Here is a 17,295-nt window from a genome sequence, read left to right as displayed (position 1 = left end):
GAAGGTGTCCCTGCCCATGGCAGGGGAGTTGGAACTAGATGGTCTTTAAGGTCCCTTCCAAACCATTCCATGAGTCTATAATTCTATGATTCTATGACTGTCTTGTAATATTCACTGGGTGTTGATATCACCCTTTAACTAAAATAATTTTATTCCCTCTTATAAAATTCCCTCCACTCAAGTGTATTTACAAAGAATTATTGTTTATTCTGCCTTGGCATTGAGGAGAACAGACTAGATGTTCAGATTGTGATTCCATGCCATTTCTTCTTATCAAAAAGATGCTGAGTTTTCACCTACTTCTCAGGTAAGTATAGCTATTTTTATATCAATGGAAGATGTTATTTCATGACTTGTTCCAAAATTAACAATAATCAATAGTTACTTTCAAACTCACACCAGAACTTCTCTTAGCAGCCGGTTTGTATCTACCTTTGCTCCTGGAAGACAGCCTACCCTTCCTTCATGTAGATTATCTCATGTAATAACCATTCCTATCCCCTTTAGTAACAGATGCTGCACTGTGACTTTATACTGGTATGATTTGTTAATTCCATCTTCCAGTTCTTCTGTCTGTATGATGTAATGATTGGTCACCACTCTTTTTCTTAGGCTTTGGCTCCAGGTGAATATTGCTACTTCTTCCTCTGTTCTTTACATACTGGTTGACTTTTCCTTCTTTTTTGCAACTCCTCACATGCTGCTGCTGCTTTTCCTTAATTTTTTTTTTTTTTTTAACAAGAAAACCTGTCTTGATCTTGCTTCCATGTTCCTCCACTGTAACCCCCCTCTTTAATTTAACTACTCCTGTACAACAGTATTCTCCTTCCTCAAAATCTCCGATTATCTTTAGTTGCTTCTAGAACCTCTACCAAATGAAACACTTCAGCAACAAGAAGCTCCAAGGTGATGTAGAATGCATACTTTCTGTATCTGAACATCTTCACTGCTTGTACTAATTTCAGTATTTCCACCATTGCCACCAGTTGCCATCTTTGTCTTCATCATCTTTCCTGAAAGGAAAATTGGAAAAATCCCTACGAAACTCCCTGTTATGCTGGTTCCAACTGTTCTGCTTGCTGGTTTGAACTATATGTTCACTTGATTTTCTTAGCTGTCTGCAGAAATGTACAAGTTAAAACAAATTCTGTCCTGAATTCAAAAGACAAAAAAAAATATCCCATCTACAGAAGAATGATGGAGAATGGGTCAGTAGAAGTCCATGTGAAATACCCACATGGTCCCAGTATATGGGAAGCACAAAATTTTCTCATGATAACAGATGCGTAAATCACAAGAATGCTAGATATCACACGCTGCTGAGCCTGTCTTACACTACAAATTAGTATTACATATGCAGAAATGAAAGCCTATAATAAATAGTAAATTTGATGTGAAAGATGTTGTGGGCACTTTTGACTGTCCCAGTTGGCCTCTGCTTAATAGAGAAATCCCAAGATTTCTCTAGACTGTCTTGACTCCCTGAATAGTCTCAGACAGTTGACATTTTATTTTAAAGCAACCTGCCAGAAAATTGTTAGACTCCCAATTCCCAAATACCTTCACTTGCTCTAAAATAGACAGATAAAAAACTTCAAGATAGTCAAGATCCATTAATAAGCCAGTAACACAGTAGTACAGTTTTCTCTGTTTAAAACCCAAAAATATCACAGCTTTACAGATTTTTTTCTCTCACATCCTCTAGAGCCAGAAACCAGAACTTTATTCAACTGGAAAAGGAGAGTCCCAGTGGGACATAACAGTCTTTTGTAAATCTGATAGGGCCAAGATAATGGTGTCTAAAGTCTTTATGTGTGTCTGGAAAAACGATTTGAGGTCATTGTCTTAAGTCTTATTATTTATTTTAATCTGAACAAACTAGATTCATAATCAGGTATGTTCCTGAACATTCCCATTTTCTGTAATGAGAGGTATACTGTATATTTACTACTTGCAAGTAGCGCGGTCACCCCAAATCCATCAATAGAACTGCTGTGCTATACCTGATTAGTAAGTAAAATGCACAAGTAAATGTAGATACATAGTGCATATGTTTTAAAACTCACAATACTATAACTAGCACTATAATAGCACTGAAGTCTCTTTATAGTTACAGATATCTTGATGTATTACACAGCTTGAGATTTTCATGCTAACAAGCTGGAAATTGAAGAAAAAAAGGCAGAAAATGTAGAGTCATTTCACAATGGAAAAACATGCTGAAACTTGACTGATTGGTTTCAAAGATAAATTTAAGTCAAATGCAATTTGAGTTACAGTACTTAATGGTCTTGCCAAATAATTTCTTATTTTCAGTAAAAAGACTTACTAAACTTGTTAATTAAATTTTGTACCCTGAGCTCCCCGTGCTTTTTTTGTTTAGCTCACTGTTCTGAAAGATGCTCTTTGTTCCATACAACCTTTCTTCGCATCTTATAAACCAGCCTCAGAATTTGGACAGGCTCAGTCTTTATCACCTCTTGCACAATGGTTCGTCTCTTCTTGAGCCACCCAGAGTCACTGCGAGAGGCACGCCAATGTACTTATGCAGACCATTGATCAGTCCTCTCCAATAACACCAATGTTCCTACAGCTAGGAGTTTCATTGCCTGCCTCTTTTTAGTCCATTGAGATAGAAAAGGACTCACACCCTGAAGACCAGAGTTTGCTGTTCTCTCTTGTCTATATAAGGGCCAAGTAGATGTTGGCCCAGAGGAAGTGGAAAAAAAAATCTTTCAGCATCTATGCTAAAATGCTTAATACCATGCCAGCTGTTTATAACCATGGCTCTAACTCTCAAGAGTCCCAATGACAAAGATACTAAAGGAAATGCTAACTACTGGTAATTTCTAGAAGTAGCATAAACACTACTATAGGTTTAAAAGACTTCTGTCTTCTCTGGGCTGTGAAGGTTGTCCCTTCTGGTGCAGGCAATAGGACTTTCTTTTGAAAGTTACTTTAAAAGATACAAAATTTATTGCTTTATCCCTGTTTCACTTATCTTACTGGGAAAAAAACAAAACAAAACAAAACAAAACTTACCAAGAGGAGTCAACATATCTGGTAGGAAATAAAAATGTTTTAAATTATGTTGAAAGCACAAATGAAATCAAAAGCTGTCTGGAAGCAATATGCCTTGCATCTGTACCATCTAGTTAACAGTATGTCTTACTGTCAGCAAAGTAGTACATCAATCAAATCTAAATCTCATAAGGATAGGCTACGCAGTTTTAGCGAAACACAAGCTATTGTTCAACTTTAGCAAGGTGGAGTAAAAATTTTTACCAATAAAATGCAGTTAAATGGTGGTTAAAATACGACTCCATCATTAGCTGGGCAACAGAACATACTTTCAAAAGTGCTTTTGTGAGGCAAATCAGGCAATCCTGAAAAGGAAAAATATGAATCCACTTGCTGGTTTGGTAGCACATGCATGAAGCAACACATTGGAAGTTCTGGAATTGATAAAAAATTCACCTGGGACAATACTTTCCCACATATATAACAGTCCTTGTAGCAGAGTGACTTGCAGGCTGTGACTGTTTCCATCATTCAGAGAATAATGCCAAAACACAAAGCCTGATCAGATCCTTCCTTCCCACCACAGCTTCCTCTTAAGACAAAACCTCTTAGAGCAATACGAATGAAGCTTTTCCTCACCCAAAGTAGGCTGTTAGACCTAACGATCTTTCATCCGGCATGATCCTGCATAGCTTCTCACGGTCTCCTTCAGCTAGAAGAATTTCTCAGCCCTGTTACATTCGAAGTCTTGTTCATGAAGAAAGATGAAGCACACCTTATACATGTAAGTAAAGCTGCGAGTTTATTGTTAGCATAATGAAAAATTCAACAATCTAATTCAAGAAGCATCATTACTCTAGACCTAAGTTTTATAAACAAAGTATAATAATACAGAAAAAGTCACAATAATAGCAGTAATACAATTAAAATTGTCTAACCCTTTCCCTGGTGTTACGCTCATCCCTCAACTGCTTCTCTGGGTCCTAAGGTCAGTGGTGGTGTGGGCAATGGGGGGATGTTATGAGGAGCTGTCAGCATCTGGAGTCCTTTGCCAAGAGGAATATGATGCTCGTGCTGATGGATTCTTCTTCCTCCTCTCTTCTTCCTTCCTCCTAGGGCCATATATATATTTGTTTACTAACATCCATTTACATCCTTCTCTTTCTTCAATTTGTCTGCAGCTCCAGGTTACATCTGAATTTACTATAAATGGTGCCACATACATATGTTAGATACTATTTCTTTGTTCTCTTTGTTAATCCCTAAAATCAGTTTTTTCAAGCTCCAGGTCTTCATTTTTACCTCTTGCTGAGCTTTTTATAGCATGGGATCTTCAGTGCCAAACCTGTGCCCCAACTCTTACCAACCCACGCCTGCACTCCTCTACATCACATCCCGTGCCTCCACTCTCAGTGCCTTTGCTGTTCTACCAAGCCTGTGTCACTGCCGCCTGCATAATCTAGAGTTCTGCCACACAAAGACAAACAAGATTAAAACAGATACAGATGCTTGGTCAATTCAAGAATCTGCTGTCAGTGCTAAATCAAGTAAAACAGACAGGTCAAGGAAAGTTTGGGCAGAGCAGGCCTGACAAGACCCAGTCATGAGGCCTTGAAAACTCCATACAAAGTTCATGGCTTTGTTACTAGCAGCGGCAACACTGTATTATAGGGGTACAAGGTCACAGTCCTTCATAGGAAGGGTTCCGCACTTTCCTAGCTAGGTCCAGTAACAAAAAGGCCAGGCCTTTTGCAGCAGCAGAACAGTAACCTACACCAGAGCTAAGAAAGTACAGAACAGGACCATTGTATAAATTTGGGAAAATATTTTGGTTTGCCCTTAAACAAAATGTTCAGAACTTTTGACCAAAACAAAAAATTCAGACAAAATCAATTGGTACAAAATGTGTGTATGTGTGCAGGTGTATATACAATTCATTTTTCTGTGTGTATTTGTGTGTGTGTTTGTGAGAGCAAGCAAGAGAGCAAAAGCACACCCGAGAGATGGAGGGAGTACATGTAAGACAGGGAAGGGGAGAGAGAGATGATTGCAAGGAATTTTTTCCTTTTTCTAATAAGCAATCTGCTCAAAATGGAAACAACTGCAAATTCATTTTTGCTGAATTTGTCCTTTTCAGTAGGGAAAAAAAAATGCTCTGGCCAAAAATATCCACAGCTACAGTGAATTTGAATTAAGTACAAGTGATATCTTTTTCAAAAAGACACTTTGCATCTCATTTTATGGGCCTCTTGCCTGATATGTCAATAATGAAACTGGATACCACAGACCATTGATTTCACTAGGTCTACTCATGTGAATTAAGAGACGAGACATTGGTCCCAAAGGCACTTAAGCATTCTGCCATACTTGTGCCCTGGCACTAATGTACCATATAGTCTCACATCAGACTTTCTTTTTTTCCAAAAGATGTGAGAAAGTGCTGCATCAATTTGCTAATTTTGTGATTACTGTTATTTTATAAGTGAAGGTTGCGGCTAAATTCTGCTCTGCATAATGTGGATGTAAATGTATAGTATCTCCACAAAATGTATAGTATCACCACAGAAATCGGTAGCTGGTATGAAGGGAAGTCAAGTTCAGTCTTAAAGTTTTGGCAGGATTTTTTTGCAGTAATACTGCTCCAGGAAATTACACTGAGGATTTCTGAGCAGATCTTATTAAGCTTCTCCAAGTACTTATTCTGAAGCCATGCCGAAAATCCGACAGGACAATGACTGTGCTTTACAGAGTAAGAGTCCTACCTCTCCTTCTAGTCCCCCACATTAAGCCTCACAACAACCCCATAGAGGGGGAACACCACCAAACACAGCCACCCACTATTATCTCATTAGCCTCCTTCTAGAAAGACACACTCCCCCCAGAGCATAATTCATGGTTTTTCAGAGTCTCCTGTTTCGCTTTCCACAGGATCTGGAACCAGCCTTTGCTGTCTAAGATGTTTCAGTCTTCTCATAATACAACAAATGAAATTAGGCAGGGATTCCAAGATCATAAACCTCAATAATTTCCTGATGGATGTACTGAACATAAACCTCCTGTAGAAGATGACGTCTTTCAGAATTATGAATAGCAAGAATTTCTGCAAGTTAAAACATGACAAGAATCTCTTTTCCAACTAAATAGTTCCTCAAAAATATGAAGTCAGATGCCGAATTACAAAACTATTTCTCCTCAGCAGAACCTTTAAAGAGACAGATGACTACCCTCTGATTATCCATGAGTCTACTAATAAAAGGCAGAAATATCTATTCTAGTAAAAACACCCACTCATGGCCAGCAATATGTTTTCTAAAGAAGGGAATTATAAGTACCAGCTTCATTTAGATTACGCTAGTGTAATGAAGCAGGATTCCAATACATTTTTTAAATCAATAGCTCCTTCACATTTGCTCTAAATGTAGTTAGAAGCTAGCATTATTCACTCATCAGTATGAGGTTACTGAAATGGATCTGATTGCCAATGCATTTTGCGCAGGTCTCCCCTCAACCCTAGAAGTACAGTGCCCAGATTTTATTATTTTTGTGACAGAGTTTGTGCGTTTTATAGAAAATAGGCTCCTCAACACTTAAGTAGAAATCACAGTCCATTCAAGTAGTTTCCAACCATGAGAATACCATGCAGGGCACGTTTGACTTCAGGAAAGCTGAACTACTAGCTTCTGCTCAGCAGATCTTAGTAAAATCACCCTGTGGACTTTGGTACCAATTAACTGAAAACCAGTCTAAGATATTTATAACACATTTTTCTACACCCAGTGACTACTACCCAAAGCAGTGTTAGTTTGTGGTTGAAGAAATTTCAGTTTTGTTATAAGCAATCCTCAAGCTATTAAAGTATTGCCCTGAGAAGATAAAATGCCACTATTTCCTCCCTTGAATGTTACCTGATTCAGCTGACAGGCTTAGGGAAGGGATCCGTCAAGAGGTCGAGACAAGGATCGACACAGGAAGAGGTTGCCCAGAGAAGCTGTGGCTGCCCCCTCCCTGGCAGTGTTCAAGGCCAGGTTGGATGGGGCTTTGAGCAACCTGGTCTAGTGGAAGGTGTCCTTGCCCATGGCAGGGAGGTTGGAACTAGGTGATTTTAAGGTCACTTCCAACCCAAACCGTTCTGTGATTTTATGATTCTATGATCTACAAGGATCTTCCTCCCTGAAAAGCCTAGTAGTGAACTATTGGTCCATACTGACCTCAGGTTGTCAATGCATCTCTTCACTGATGAAGAGAATAATAAATTGAGGTAATAGAAGCCCTTAGCAAGCTGGTGTAAAGCCTTTGCTCAAGAAACAATGACTTAGATGACCTGACCAAATCTTTAGTTGTTAATCTTCACTTTTCCAGGAGCAAAGTTTGTTTATCTTAAAAGCAAATTCTGCAAAATGCTCTCTTGGAAAGAGATTTTTAACATAAGGCAGGTGGTGGGTTGATATGGTGATTGTTAACTAAGTTTTTTTCTAGTCTAGTTGATTTTCCTAACTTATTTTCCATGACTGGATATTTAATTTATCATATATTTTAATTTTGTTCATGGAATTTGTTAAAAAAGAAGATGAGGTGAAATAGTTAATTAGTTGAGTAATCTGGATGATTCAAATGGCTCTCTGATTACAACTTAGTCCAATGCATCACTTTGTGTTTTTGCTACCACCTGCTATTCTTTTCCAAGGAAACAATGCTCCCTAGTCATCTGGGGAGACATTAGTTTTTTATTGCAAGAACATATATTAGATCATACCTACTAAAAAGGAGTATAACCTGCACTGCTGTGCACTCTCTCATGCAATGCATAATGTAAGTTGAAGGTTCATGCTGACCTGTAATCAGTCGCTACAGATTTAGGTCTTCATCCAACAGCAAGCTCCACATAGCTGATTACTTCACCTGCTGCACTCAGCCGAGGGGCCTAATTCTCTTTTCAGAGATGCACACACAAGCGTCTTTGATTTCAGCAAGCAATATATGGGTATATCAACAGCACAATCGGATTTAATTTTCTGTTTACACAGGTGTCACGCTTTATTGGAGTCAGTATCTAAATCAACTTAGTAAAACGATACCTTTATAAGCACACGACAATTCCTGATCACATTTTTGACAATAATATTTTCCATTTTTGTGTGAATGTATATGTAACATAACAGTAGTAGATTTCTCTTTCCATAGCAAAACAGATTTGTGATATGACATGCATTACCTTCCCATTACAAAGCACTATTTAAACACATTAGACAATTAATTATTTTTGCTGTAGCATTAGCTCAAGTAAATGAAGACTTATATTTTCTCTAAAATATATTATCACCAACTGATATCAAGGTAAATTTTGTTAATGTCTCCTGACAGTGTCTTTAGCATTCCCTAGAAACATGCTTCGTACAAATTCGGTCTTGGAACAAAAAAGCCAAGGATTTTCCATCACATTACAAAAAAATTGACGTTCAGGATATAATTTGTGTCCTAGCACTAGTGGCAAGTGGAATGCATTTTGTGATTCCACATGAACCAAAGCTGCAAAATCACTGTCAATAATGCATAATTCGAGGCTATGCATAAAAGATGTCCAAAATGGTGGCCTGTGTAAGACCAAATTTTCTACTTGCATCAGATGAAACAAAAATCGTAGCAGTTTAAGCTTGCTATATTATTTCACAGTTGTGTCATCTTCAATGACTTCCAACAAGAGCAAGTTGTACACAGACCTGCCCTAGGAGGAAGCACAGCACTTGTGCTCAGTGGGAGCTGTGTCCAATACACAAAAGCTGGATTCGGTTCCTGTCCATCTTCTCTGTTGCCTTCTCTGAAACAATTATTTTCCCAGATTTCCCAGGGAACAAAGTAACACCATATAAATGTCTATTTTCCTCACTTTTTCTCATGAGTAGAGACATTTTGATAATAAAGGCCAAGCTTTGTTTGCAAGTATTCCCAGTAACTTAATGAAACAAGTAAAACTTAGCAAGAAAAGTAAATGGCTGACTGGTGGGATATAAACCCAGTTTCCATCAGCAGGACAGAAAAACGAAGCACATCAAAACCACCGCAAAGTTCCCTATTAACAGAGGATATATGGAGATTAGAAGGCATGTTATGTCAAACAGAGGCTGTACACTAATTTTGTCCAGATGATCGTTTTAATACACGCTGTAAAAGAACAATCTAAAAGCAGCTTAAGGCTTTTATTAAAATGGATCATGGAATGCTCCCTCCCTGCCAGTCAATAATCTCTTGCAGATATGAATATAAGGCACAGCAGAATGAGCTTCCTTGCTAGAGACACACAGGAAAGAGGCTCCCGAGATTTTGCGAAGCGCAGCCTAATATTCCAGGGCAACAATACCAATAACTGAGGCAAACCCCTTCTCCCGATGACAGCGAACAAACAAATGCAGCGCCCGCTTCCTGATGCATCCATATAAACAACTATTTTCATGACACAGCTTATGTGGGGGGAGGTACACAGGCTCATGCACCACTTCGCCGTCAAAAGAGACATGAAGTTCAGGTATTACTTTTAATGAAGAAAGACAATGCAAATAGGTTGCACCTTAAAAATCTCTCCTAAAAACAACATTCCCAGGAGCGAAGAAATCAGTATGTGTGCATTGAATTGTTGCTCTTAATTAAACTTCAGGGAAGTTAGAAGCAGGGTGCAACAGCCATTTGCTACTTCTGAAGTAGCTACTCTTGCCATAAATGATAAAACAAAGAAACTCTTCAACTTTACTAATCGAGAACTTAATTCGGTTATACACACCCCAGATTTTATTCCATTCCTAAGAGTATATACGCTTAAGTCTGCATAGGAGAGAGAGTGACTGAAAAACAAGCGGTTTCTCAGGATTTAAAAGATTTACTCCAGACATGCAAGCTGGGACTATCAGAGCGAACCTCGCAGCGGAACTTCCCGTCCGTACCGGGGCGCCCACCGCTCTCCACATTTCTGAATGAGGCACACGTTCCGCCAGCCAGGCAGGCAGAGGGCTCACCACCACCACCGCTGCAGCCCGAGCGCTGCTGTCGCAGCTGAAATTCCCCTTTCTAAATAAAAATCCTGCTGCCACGAGCGCATACAAGTAGCAACGCCATCCTCCCCCCCCTCCAGAATTCCAAAAGAAAAAAATAAAAAAGGCAAGAAGAAGAAAACGGGATGAAGACGCACGATCCCCCCCTCTCTGCCCCAGCCCCCGGGCAGGTCCCCCGCCATGCGGGGCCGGAGGGCGGCGGGGCGCGCGGGGCCGCCCGCTGTCCGCGGTGCTGAAAGGCGCTCGCGCCGCCCGCCCGGGACTGGCGGACGCCGGACGCCGGCAGCCGTTAGCCCCCCCGGGGCCGCCCGCGGTGTCCCCCTCCCCGCCCCCCCCACTCCACCCCACCCCACCCCCGCCCGCCCCGCGCCCGCCACAACAGGTGCGCCGCCGGGCGTAAGCGGGTTCCCGCCGCCTTTCCCGCCCCACCGTCCGGCCCCGGCCGCCCCCGCTCACCTGCGGCGCGGAGGTGGAGCAGGAGGCACAGCGCCCGGAGGCACGCGGCCGCCCGCCGCATGGTGCGAGCCGCGCCGTGTGGCGAGGCGAGGAGAGCCGAGGCGAGGCGAGGCGAGGCGAGGCGAGGAGAGCCGGGAAGCGCCGCGCCACCGCGTCCCGCTCTGCCCCCCGCCCCCCGCCCCCATCAGTGAGCATGCCTAGGAGCGGGCTGCGCACGCGCAGCGCCGCGCGGGCGGGAGGGCGGTTGGGCGGGCGGGTGGCCCCTCACCTGCCTCCTCGGAGCGGGGTGAGGCGAGGGGCGAGCCCGGGCGGCGGGGGAGCCGCGGTGGCCGGGTCTGAGATGGTCCCGCCAGCCCCCACCCCCACCCCCCCCCCATCCCCCGCACGGGGAGATCGAGTTGGGGAAGGGCCGCGGGGAGCCGACGTGTCCGGGGATGAGAGGCGAAGGGAGAGATCTCCCCTTCCAGCCGCGCGTATGGGCAGGAGGCGATAGCGAGGGCGGAGGTTTCTCCCCCAGCTCTCAGCTGAAGCAGCGGTCGGGGCTCGCCGCTGCAGCGGAGCGGTGGGTTTTGTGTCTCCCCAATACCGCAGCGCCGATGAGGCTCGTCTCATGAGATTTGGCACGTCTGGGAGGACTTTGATGATGTGTGGCTTTGTGCTTGCAGCGGAGGCAGTCCTCCCTTTCAATATGTTGTGAAACACGTCGTGTGGTAAAATAAGCAGCAGAAACTGCGTGTTGGAAATCACGGCCGACACAGAAATAAAGTAACATTTGCTTGGCATCTGCTGAACTCCAGGCAGGGGTTCAGACAAGACTGATGCAACACCTGCTCAGGAGACACTTAGGAAATTTGATTACACGGGTATCAGAGACCCACATAAAGAGGCCAAACAAGAAACAGCCCTGTAACAAGATCATTTTCTGAAGTCAAGTTTAATTGATCCAAAGAGTCACTGGAGGATAACCTTGAGAAGAAGTGGCAGATGGGTCACCCGTCAGGTGATCCGTCTGCAGCCTGCTGCTGGATGGGGGCAGGGGGGTTGGACTAGATGATCTTTCGAGGTCCCTTCCAACCCCCAACGTTCTGGGATTCTGTGATTCTGTAAAATGATGAGTCTTAAGTAGAAAATAACAAAGGAGATTAACAAGCTTTCTTGCTTCTAACTGGCTTTAAATGAACCTTTGTGCAGAAATTTTCTTCGTATAAAGATGGGAAAGGCCTGACGTCTAGGTGTGATTGCATGTGTGACTGTACGTATGCAAATGATCTTCCTTTGCCAGCCCCCACACGGCTGTTCACCTACCTACAGACAGCTAGGTCGTTCACTTGACAGCAACATAAGTGAAAAAAGGCTTGGGTCGGAAAGCAGCACTCAATCTTGAGCTATGCCTGAAACGAGGAATTAAAATGATCAAGGGGATTTTTGAACAAGGAGTGGTATTTGAGCCCTGTCATCTCAGTAGTATCTTTTGTAGGTATTGTGCCTCAGGTGCCCTGTTAAGTCATGAGATTGCTGCTGCTTCCTCTGCCGAGATGATAATTTGCTGTGGGTATGTACAAATTGCAGCATATCCTGTTCCAGTTTGATCCTATTAATTCTGACTAGCACAAATGAAAGCTAAAAGAAGTGAAAGAAAGAAGTCTATCTGTGCTGTGCACCCCACTTTTGCCCCCAGAACTGAAGTTCCTATGTGCTCTGGTCTCAGAGGTATTCATATAGGAAAAAAAGTAGGGGGCTATACTTACTTCCCTCAGTGAGCTGTGCGGTGCAAATTACAGTTTAGCCAACTCCTAGGGAAAGACAAAAATTTACTTACAGTCCTCTAATGTTTTGTTATTGTCCACAAGTCATCACCCTTGTGTGTTCTAGGTAAGAATTTGGGGTCAAATATGTCAACAGGATAACTCCACTGAAGCTAATGGTATTGATTTGTCTCCATGTGGTTACAGATGAGGCAGCTGTGGTTTCATATGATTGAGCACTGTAACAATATCTACCCACCTCACTTTCAGAGCCCTGAGGCACAAAGACCAGATGACTCACCGCTACTCTGTTAAGAAAATTGTTTTCCACTGGGGAAATGTCTTGAGATACGATTTTGAGCCCACATCCAAGAAAACATTTAGGCTTATACTTAAGCTGAATTCAGTGGGAAGCTAAGACTAAATAATTTCCTGAATTTTATATCAATGCATCCTTTTTAAAAGGCAGTCTCATCAATGCAAAATGGAAGCATTACTGTGGAGTGGGAAGCTGTTACACAGAAAGCGAGCTAACACATGTTGCATCAGCTTGAATTCTCTAGCTTCAATGATTTATTTATTTATTTATTTAATTTCCAAATATAGTACACAATATTAACAGAGGGTAGATCACTAGTGTGTGACTTACTCTAAGAGAGTGTATTAAGTCTAGAGCTGAATTAAATGTTCAGCTGAATGCTGAGTATTACCAATATTTACAAGTGAGGCAAATGTTACGGGATATTTCTAATTCTTTTCAACATTTTTTTCCACAGTACCTTTTTCTCTTCTGATGTGACAGACTGAGTATGCTGCTAAGAAGTCACACTCGATATTGGTTACAATTAAAAGAGACTGGTCCAAGTGTTAGAGTTCTCACTGTTTTCCTCCCCTCTCACGCTGAGTAGACAATTTTCCTTTTCTGGGAATCATTTCGCACTAGACTTCCACTGACAAATTGCTTTAAGAGGAAGCTAAAACAATGAACACCAAATTCAAAACCAATCTTCACTTTAAGAGAGCAGCAGTACATAGATTAGCAAGCAGAGAATATCTGAAGAGGAGAGAATCACACTTTTGTCTAAGACGAATAATACGGATGCTTATATCTGTTGTCCCTTGACAAGCTTCAGCAGAAAACTGAAGTACTGTGTAGTAATAAATGAAAGCAGGTTGGAGGAGGAGGAGGGGTGAAGAGGAGGTTATATGCATAGATCAAAGGATTCTTTGGAGAGATGAATGCAAATCAGAAAAACAACTCCTTTTTGGTGTGTGCGTGTGTGCGTATACAGCAATCTCGGCAGAGGAAAACTCATGACAGGTACGATTAGGTCTCACATTAAATGATACTGCTAGGGTGGGAAGAGGGGTGCTTTTAACACAGTGTGAAAGGTAACTGCTACAGGAAAAGCATCGAGGAGTAGCTTGTGTCCTGAGAGATTGCCTATGGGCAAAATCATTAATGTACCAACGCAAATGCGTCATATTCCTTAATGAGTATTGTCATTATAGAATTACAGCCTTCTAAAGTGGTCTGGGACTCTCCAGTGTATTTTTGGCAGAATCTCTAATAGAGACATGAAAAACTGACACTGACTCAGCTGAGAGGCAACAAAAACTTTGACAGCATAAGAGAGAGGGAGGGTGCAAGAGTATTTGTGGCTATGTGTGTAGATCTGAAACTCCAAGACCATTATCCAGATTTTCACAAGACCATGTTATAATTTTTATATAATCTTAATTTTTTCCTTTTTTTTTTTTTTTTTTTAAATTAAGTTACATATAGTTTAAGTGGAAACATTTCAGTCTTGTTTCATGAGGCCATTTGGAAAGAATCAAATTAATCAAAGGATAACTGACCAAGTGCTGCCTGTTAAAGACACAAGACAAACCATTGTTAATCACCAGCCTGAGCAGCTAAAATACTGAATGAGACCTGTAAGGATCTGGGGTAGCCCTAACCCCTACTGAGGGCAAGACATGAATACTTGCAAATGCGTTTAGCCATGCTGATTACTTCCCTTCTGGCAGCCAGTTTCATTCATGCGTTTAAATTGCCAGCAAAGTTACATTATTTTCTTTTGATGCGAAGATGTAGAGCTCCAGGTCACCTGCTTTCCAATGCAGCTTTTTTTTTCTGCAACAACTTCAGGAGTTTACAAAGCTGCAGATAGAGAGGGGAAATGAAGCTGGCAATTCAGATGCTGGTTATGACTTTCTCCCTATTTTCCATATGAAGGAGGAGAGGAATGGATGTGACGTGCAGCTGCTTATTCCTACCAGGTTGATGATAGCTTGTCCCAGCGTTTTGTATTTAGTGGTAAAATACTTTTAAATATATGTGAACTAATCAGGATGGCTATTTATCCTCTTGCCCATGGCAAGGTCTTTTAGCACTGTTTTCATCTGAAGCCTAATTGTGCAAAAATGCCAGAAACCTCAGCTTTGCTTTCCGCTGTGCTGTGTTAGCTGTTCTACTATCTTGCCTGAAAACGGGACATTAAGACACAGGTCAAAATATTTGAAATATAGGTGTGGGATTCACTTCACCTAACCTGACAAATCTCCAAGGTCAATATCTTCCTCCAAACCAGTCATGCTGAGCTCCCTTTGTCATCAAGAGAGAGAAAAAGGAAGTCCTAGAACATGTTTCAAGTGACCGTTTTAGAAGTCAACCGTGGGATGAATCATGCCCCAAAATGCTGATCTTCCTCCACTGACAGTAATGGGAATTTAAGATAATTAGCTCACATATAAATGTGAATATTTGCTCAGGTGACTCTTACACTTTCTTACAAAGTTGTTCACATGGGCATTTTCCCAGATTTCTAATTGGAGAAATCTGTGGTTTTGATTTGGTGATAAACAGCCCTCCACAAGGTTGTAATCAACAATTCTATGTCCAGGTCCATTCATAGCACGTATCTGGAACAGCAAGTGATAGCTCTGATTTCATACAGCCCAGGTACCTTGTCACCATTTTCTCTGGTTTCAAGTTCTCTCTTTTATGCTATTCATACCAGAGGGCAGTAAAGATATCATCCTCCAATATTCTACCAGGGGCATCAAGATTTATAAAGTCAGGTACTTAAAATTGCAACACAGACAGAAGAAGATGTAAAAAACAGTTTCAGATTATCTTAAAGACCTTTAGTCAAGGTTAGGAGTATATCTCTTGAACTCTACTTATTGGTATAGTCAGTTATTTTATGTCAAAATAATAATATGGTATGCCTTTCTTATTAAATACTGGTTAAAAGCCCACAAATATGTATGTGTATACTAATCTGCATTTAAATATGGAAGGCAAGTTACCCGTGGTTACTGATAACTACACAGCACATATCTGAGTGATGCAGCTATGCTTGAAGTTTAAAGTAAGCTGCGCAGTAAAATTTGTATGTTAGATTCAAACCTCTCAATACAGAAGTAACTAAATTTGTGTAAAGATAACAATCATCATCATCATCATCATCTGTCTCAAGTGAATCAGACTTCAGACAACTCTGATCTAATCCATAGATGCTAGCATTATGGTAAGTTCAGGTTCAGGTAAGATGAGGGAAATTGGGCCTTTGTCTATTTGCAGTATTAGCCTCAGATGGTTTACTTTGATGTTATGTTTCAAGAAGTGTACCATTCCTTGAAATAGGAAGTAAAAGAGAAATCAGTCAAAATCTTATTAATTGAATCTGCAATTTTGTGCAAAGTTGACTTTCTTCTAGCCCAAGTAGACAAGACCAAACTGCCAGTCAGATTGGTTTAACATTCACTGTTTTCTTGTGTAGGCACAAAGCTTGATTTTAATGAAAATTTGCCTGATTCAGCTGCCCACTGACTATTCAAACAATGTTTCTAAATATACTTGCAACTGGGAGTTGAGGTTTCAGTGGATTAAGATCTGCAGCACCTTAGGCTGGATGACAAGAACATGGACAGGAACCTGCTCTCTGTCAATATTGAATTGACATTCATGGAACATTAGGGGAAGGGAGTCACAGCAGTTGTGCTCAGCAAATAACAAGTAAACATCTTGTACAATTAATATTCAGCCTGACGCTGTTCAGAGGTTCAGTGGGTAGAAGAATTTTTGCATTAATTATTTTGCTTCAGGATATAATTTGATTAATTTTTGATTAGACACATGACATACTGTAAATGTAAAGATCTTAAAGTAATTGCATTAGCCAGAAAGTTTAGATAATTGTTAGGACTCCTACCTCTTCCTGTCAGGCTGAAGTTATACATACATTTGCTAAGGGAGAAGGTACCTGATCACCCCAAGACATCTCAGATTGGGCCCGATAAAATCTCTGGATGAACTCTGTGTTTATCTATCTCTCTCTATTTTTTTTAAGCCTGGTGTCTGTTTTGAAGTATCAGATCTTCACCTTTCTACTCACACTGCCAGTTACACACACACAGACAATCCTACTGAAGTTCATGGGTGTCCTAAGCAGGTCTTTTTTAGTGATCAGTCAAGACCATGGAATGAAATTCCACAGGTATTAAGAGCCATGGCAAAAGCTTATTTACTTTCATTAGAAGTCTAAGGCATATTTCTTCAACCTTCCCTTATCCAGCATAAGCCCACAATATAATGCACATAATATTTGTTCTAAAATCTCTCTCAAACAATTTTCCTCTGGGGCAGAAGATGGGGAAAAGAATAAGCAATATCAGGCAGATGCGAGCTGTATTGCTGAATACAATTCTGGAAGGAAGAGCAGTCTCACAGCAACAAATTGGTGTAAGTTGAATGGTATGGGTCTACGCATGGAGTTGGAGGAGCTCACAGCACACTCCTAAAGCATTAAAGAAGTCCCTCATTTTCTTATTAGAAATATTACTTTTTGGGTGTCTTGTTTAGTCAAATTGTTTTCTTGCTTGTTTTATAAATATAAACTGTAAAGCAGCAGCCTATATCCCACTTAAATAATATATATTAAAATATATTTAATACATAGAATGTTTAAATAATGTTTAAAATTAAATGTACTTTTAAAGAGGGTAATAAACGAATCACCAAAAAA

At 41.0% G+C, this 17,295-nt stretch overlaps 1 protein-coding gene across 1 annotated transcript in view; it reads right to left on the bottom strand.

Annotated features, from left to right (window-relative positions):
- The window catches only part of PTPRR (protein tyrosine phosphatase receptor type R), a 152,232-nt gene extending 141,654 nt beyond the window's left edge, over nucleotides 1–10,578 (bottom strand). Inside the window, exon 1 of the mRNA XM_086461953.1 lies at nucleotides 10,518–10,578. Coding sequence (XP_086318079.1) covers nucleotides 10,518–10,578 — 61 coding nt within the window. The remainder of the gene's footprint in view (nucleotides 1–10,517) is intronic.
- Between the last annotated feature and the right edge of the window lie 6,717 nt (nucleotides 10,579–17,295).

The sequence above is a fragment of the Leptosomus discolor genome, chromosome 1 (assembly GCF_034619465.1).
Source record: "Leptosomus discolor isolate bLepDis1 chromosome 1, bLepDis1.hap2, whole genome shotgun sequence".
Taxonomy (NCBI): Eukaryota; Metazoa; Chordata; class Aves; order Leptosomiformes; family Leptosomidae; genus Leptosomus; species Leptosomus discolor.
The sequence above is the reverse complement of the archived record's forward strand: the minus strand, read 5'-3'. Positions and strand labels throughout refer to the sequence as shown.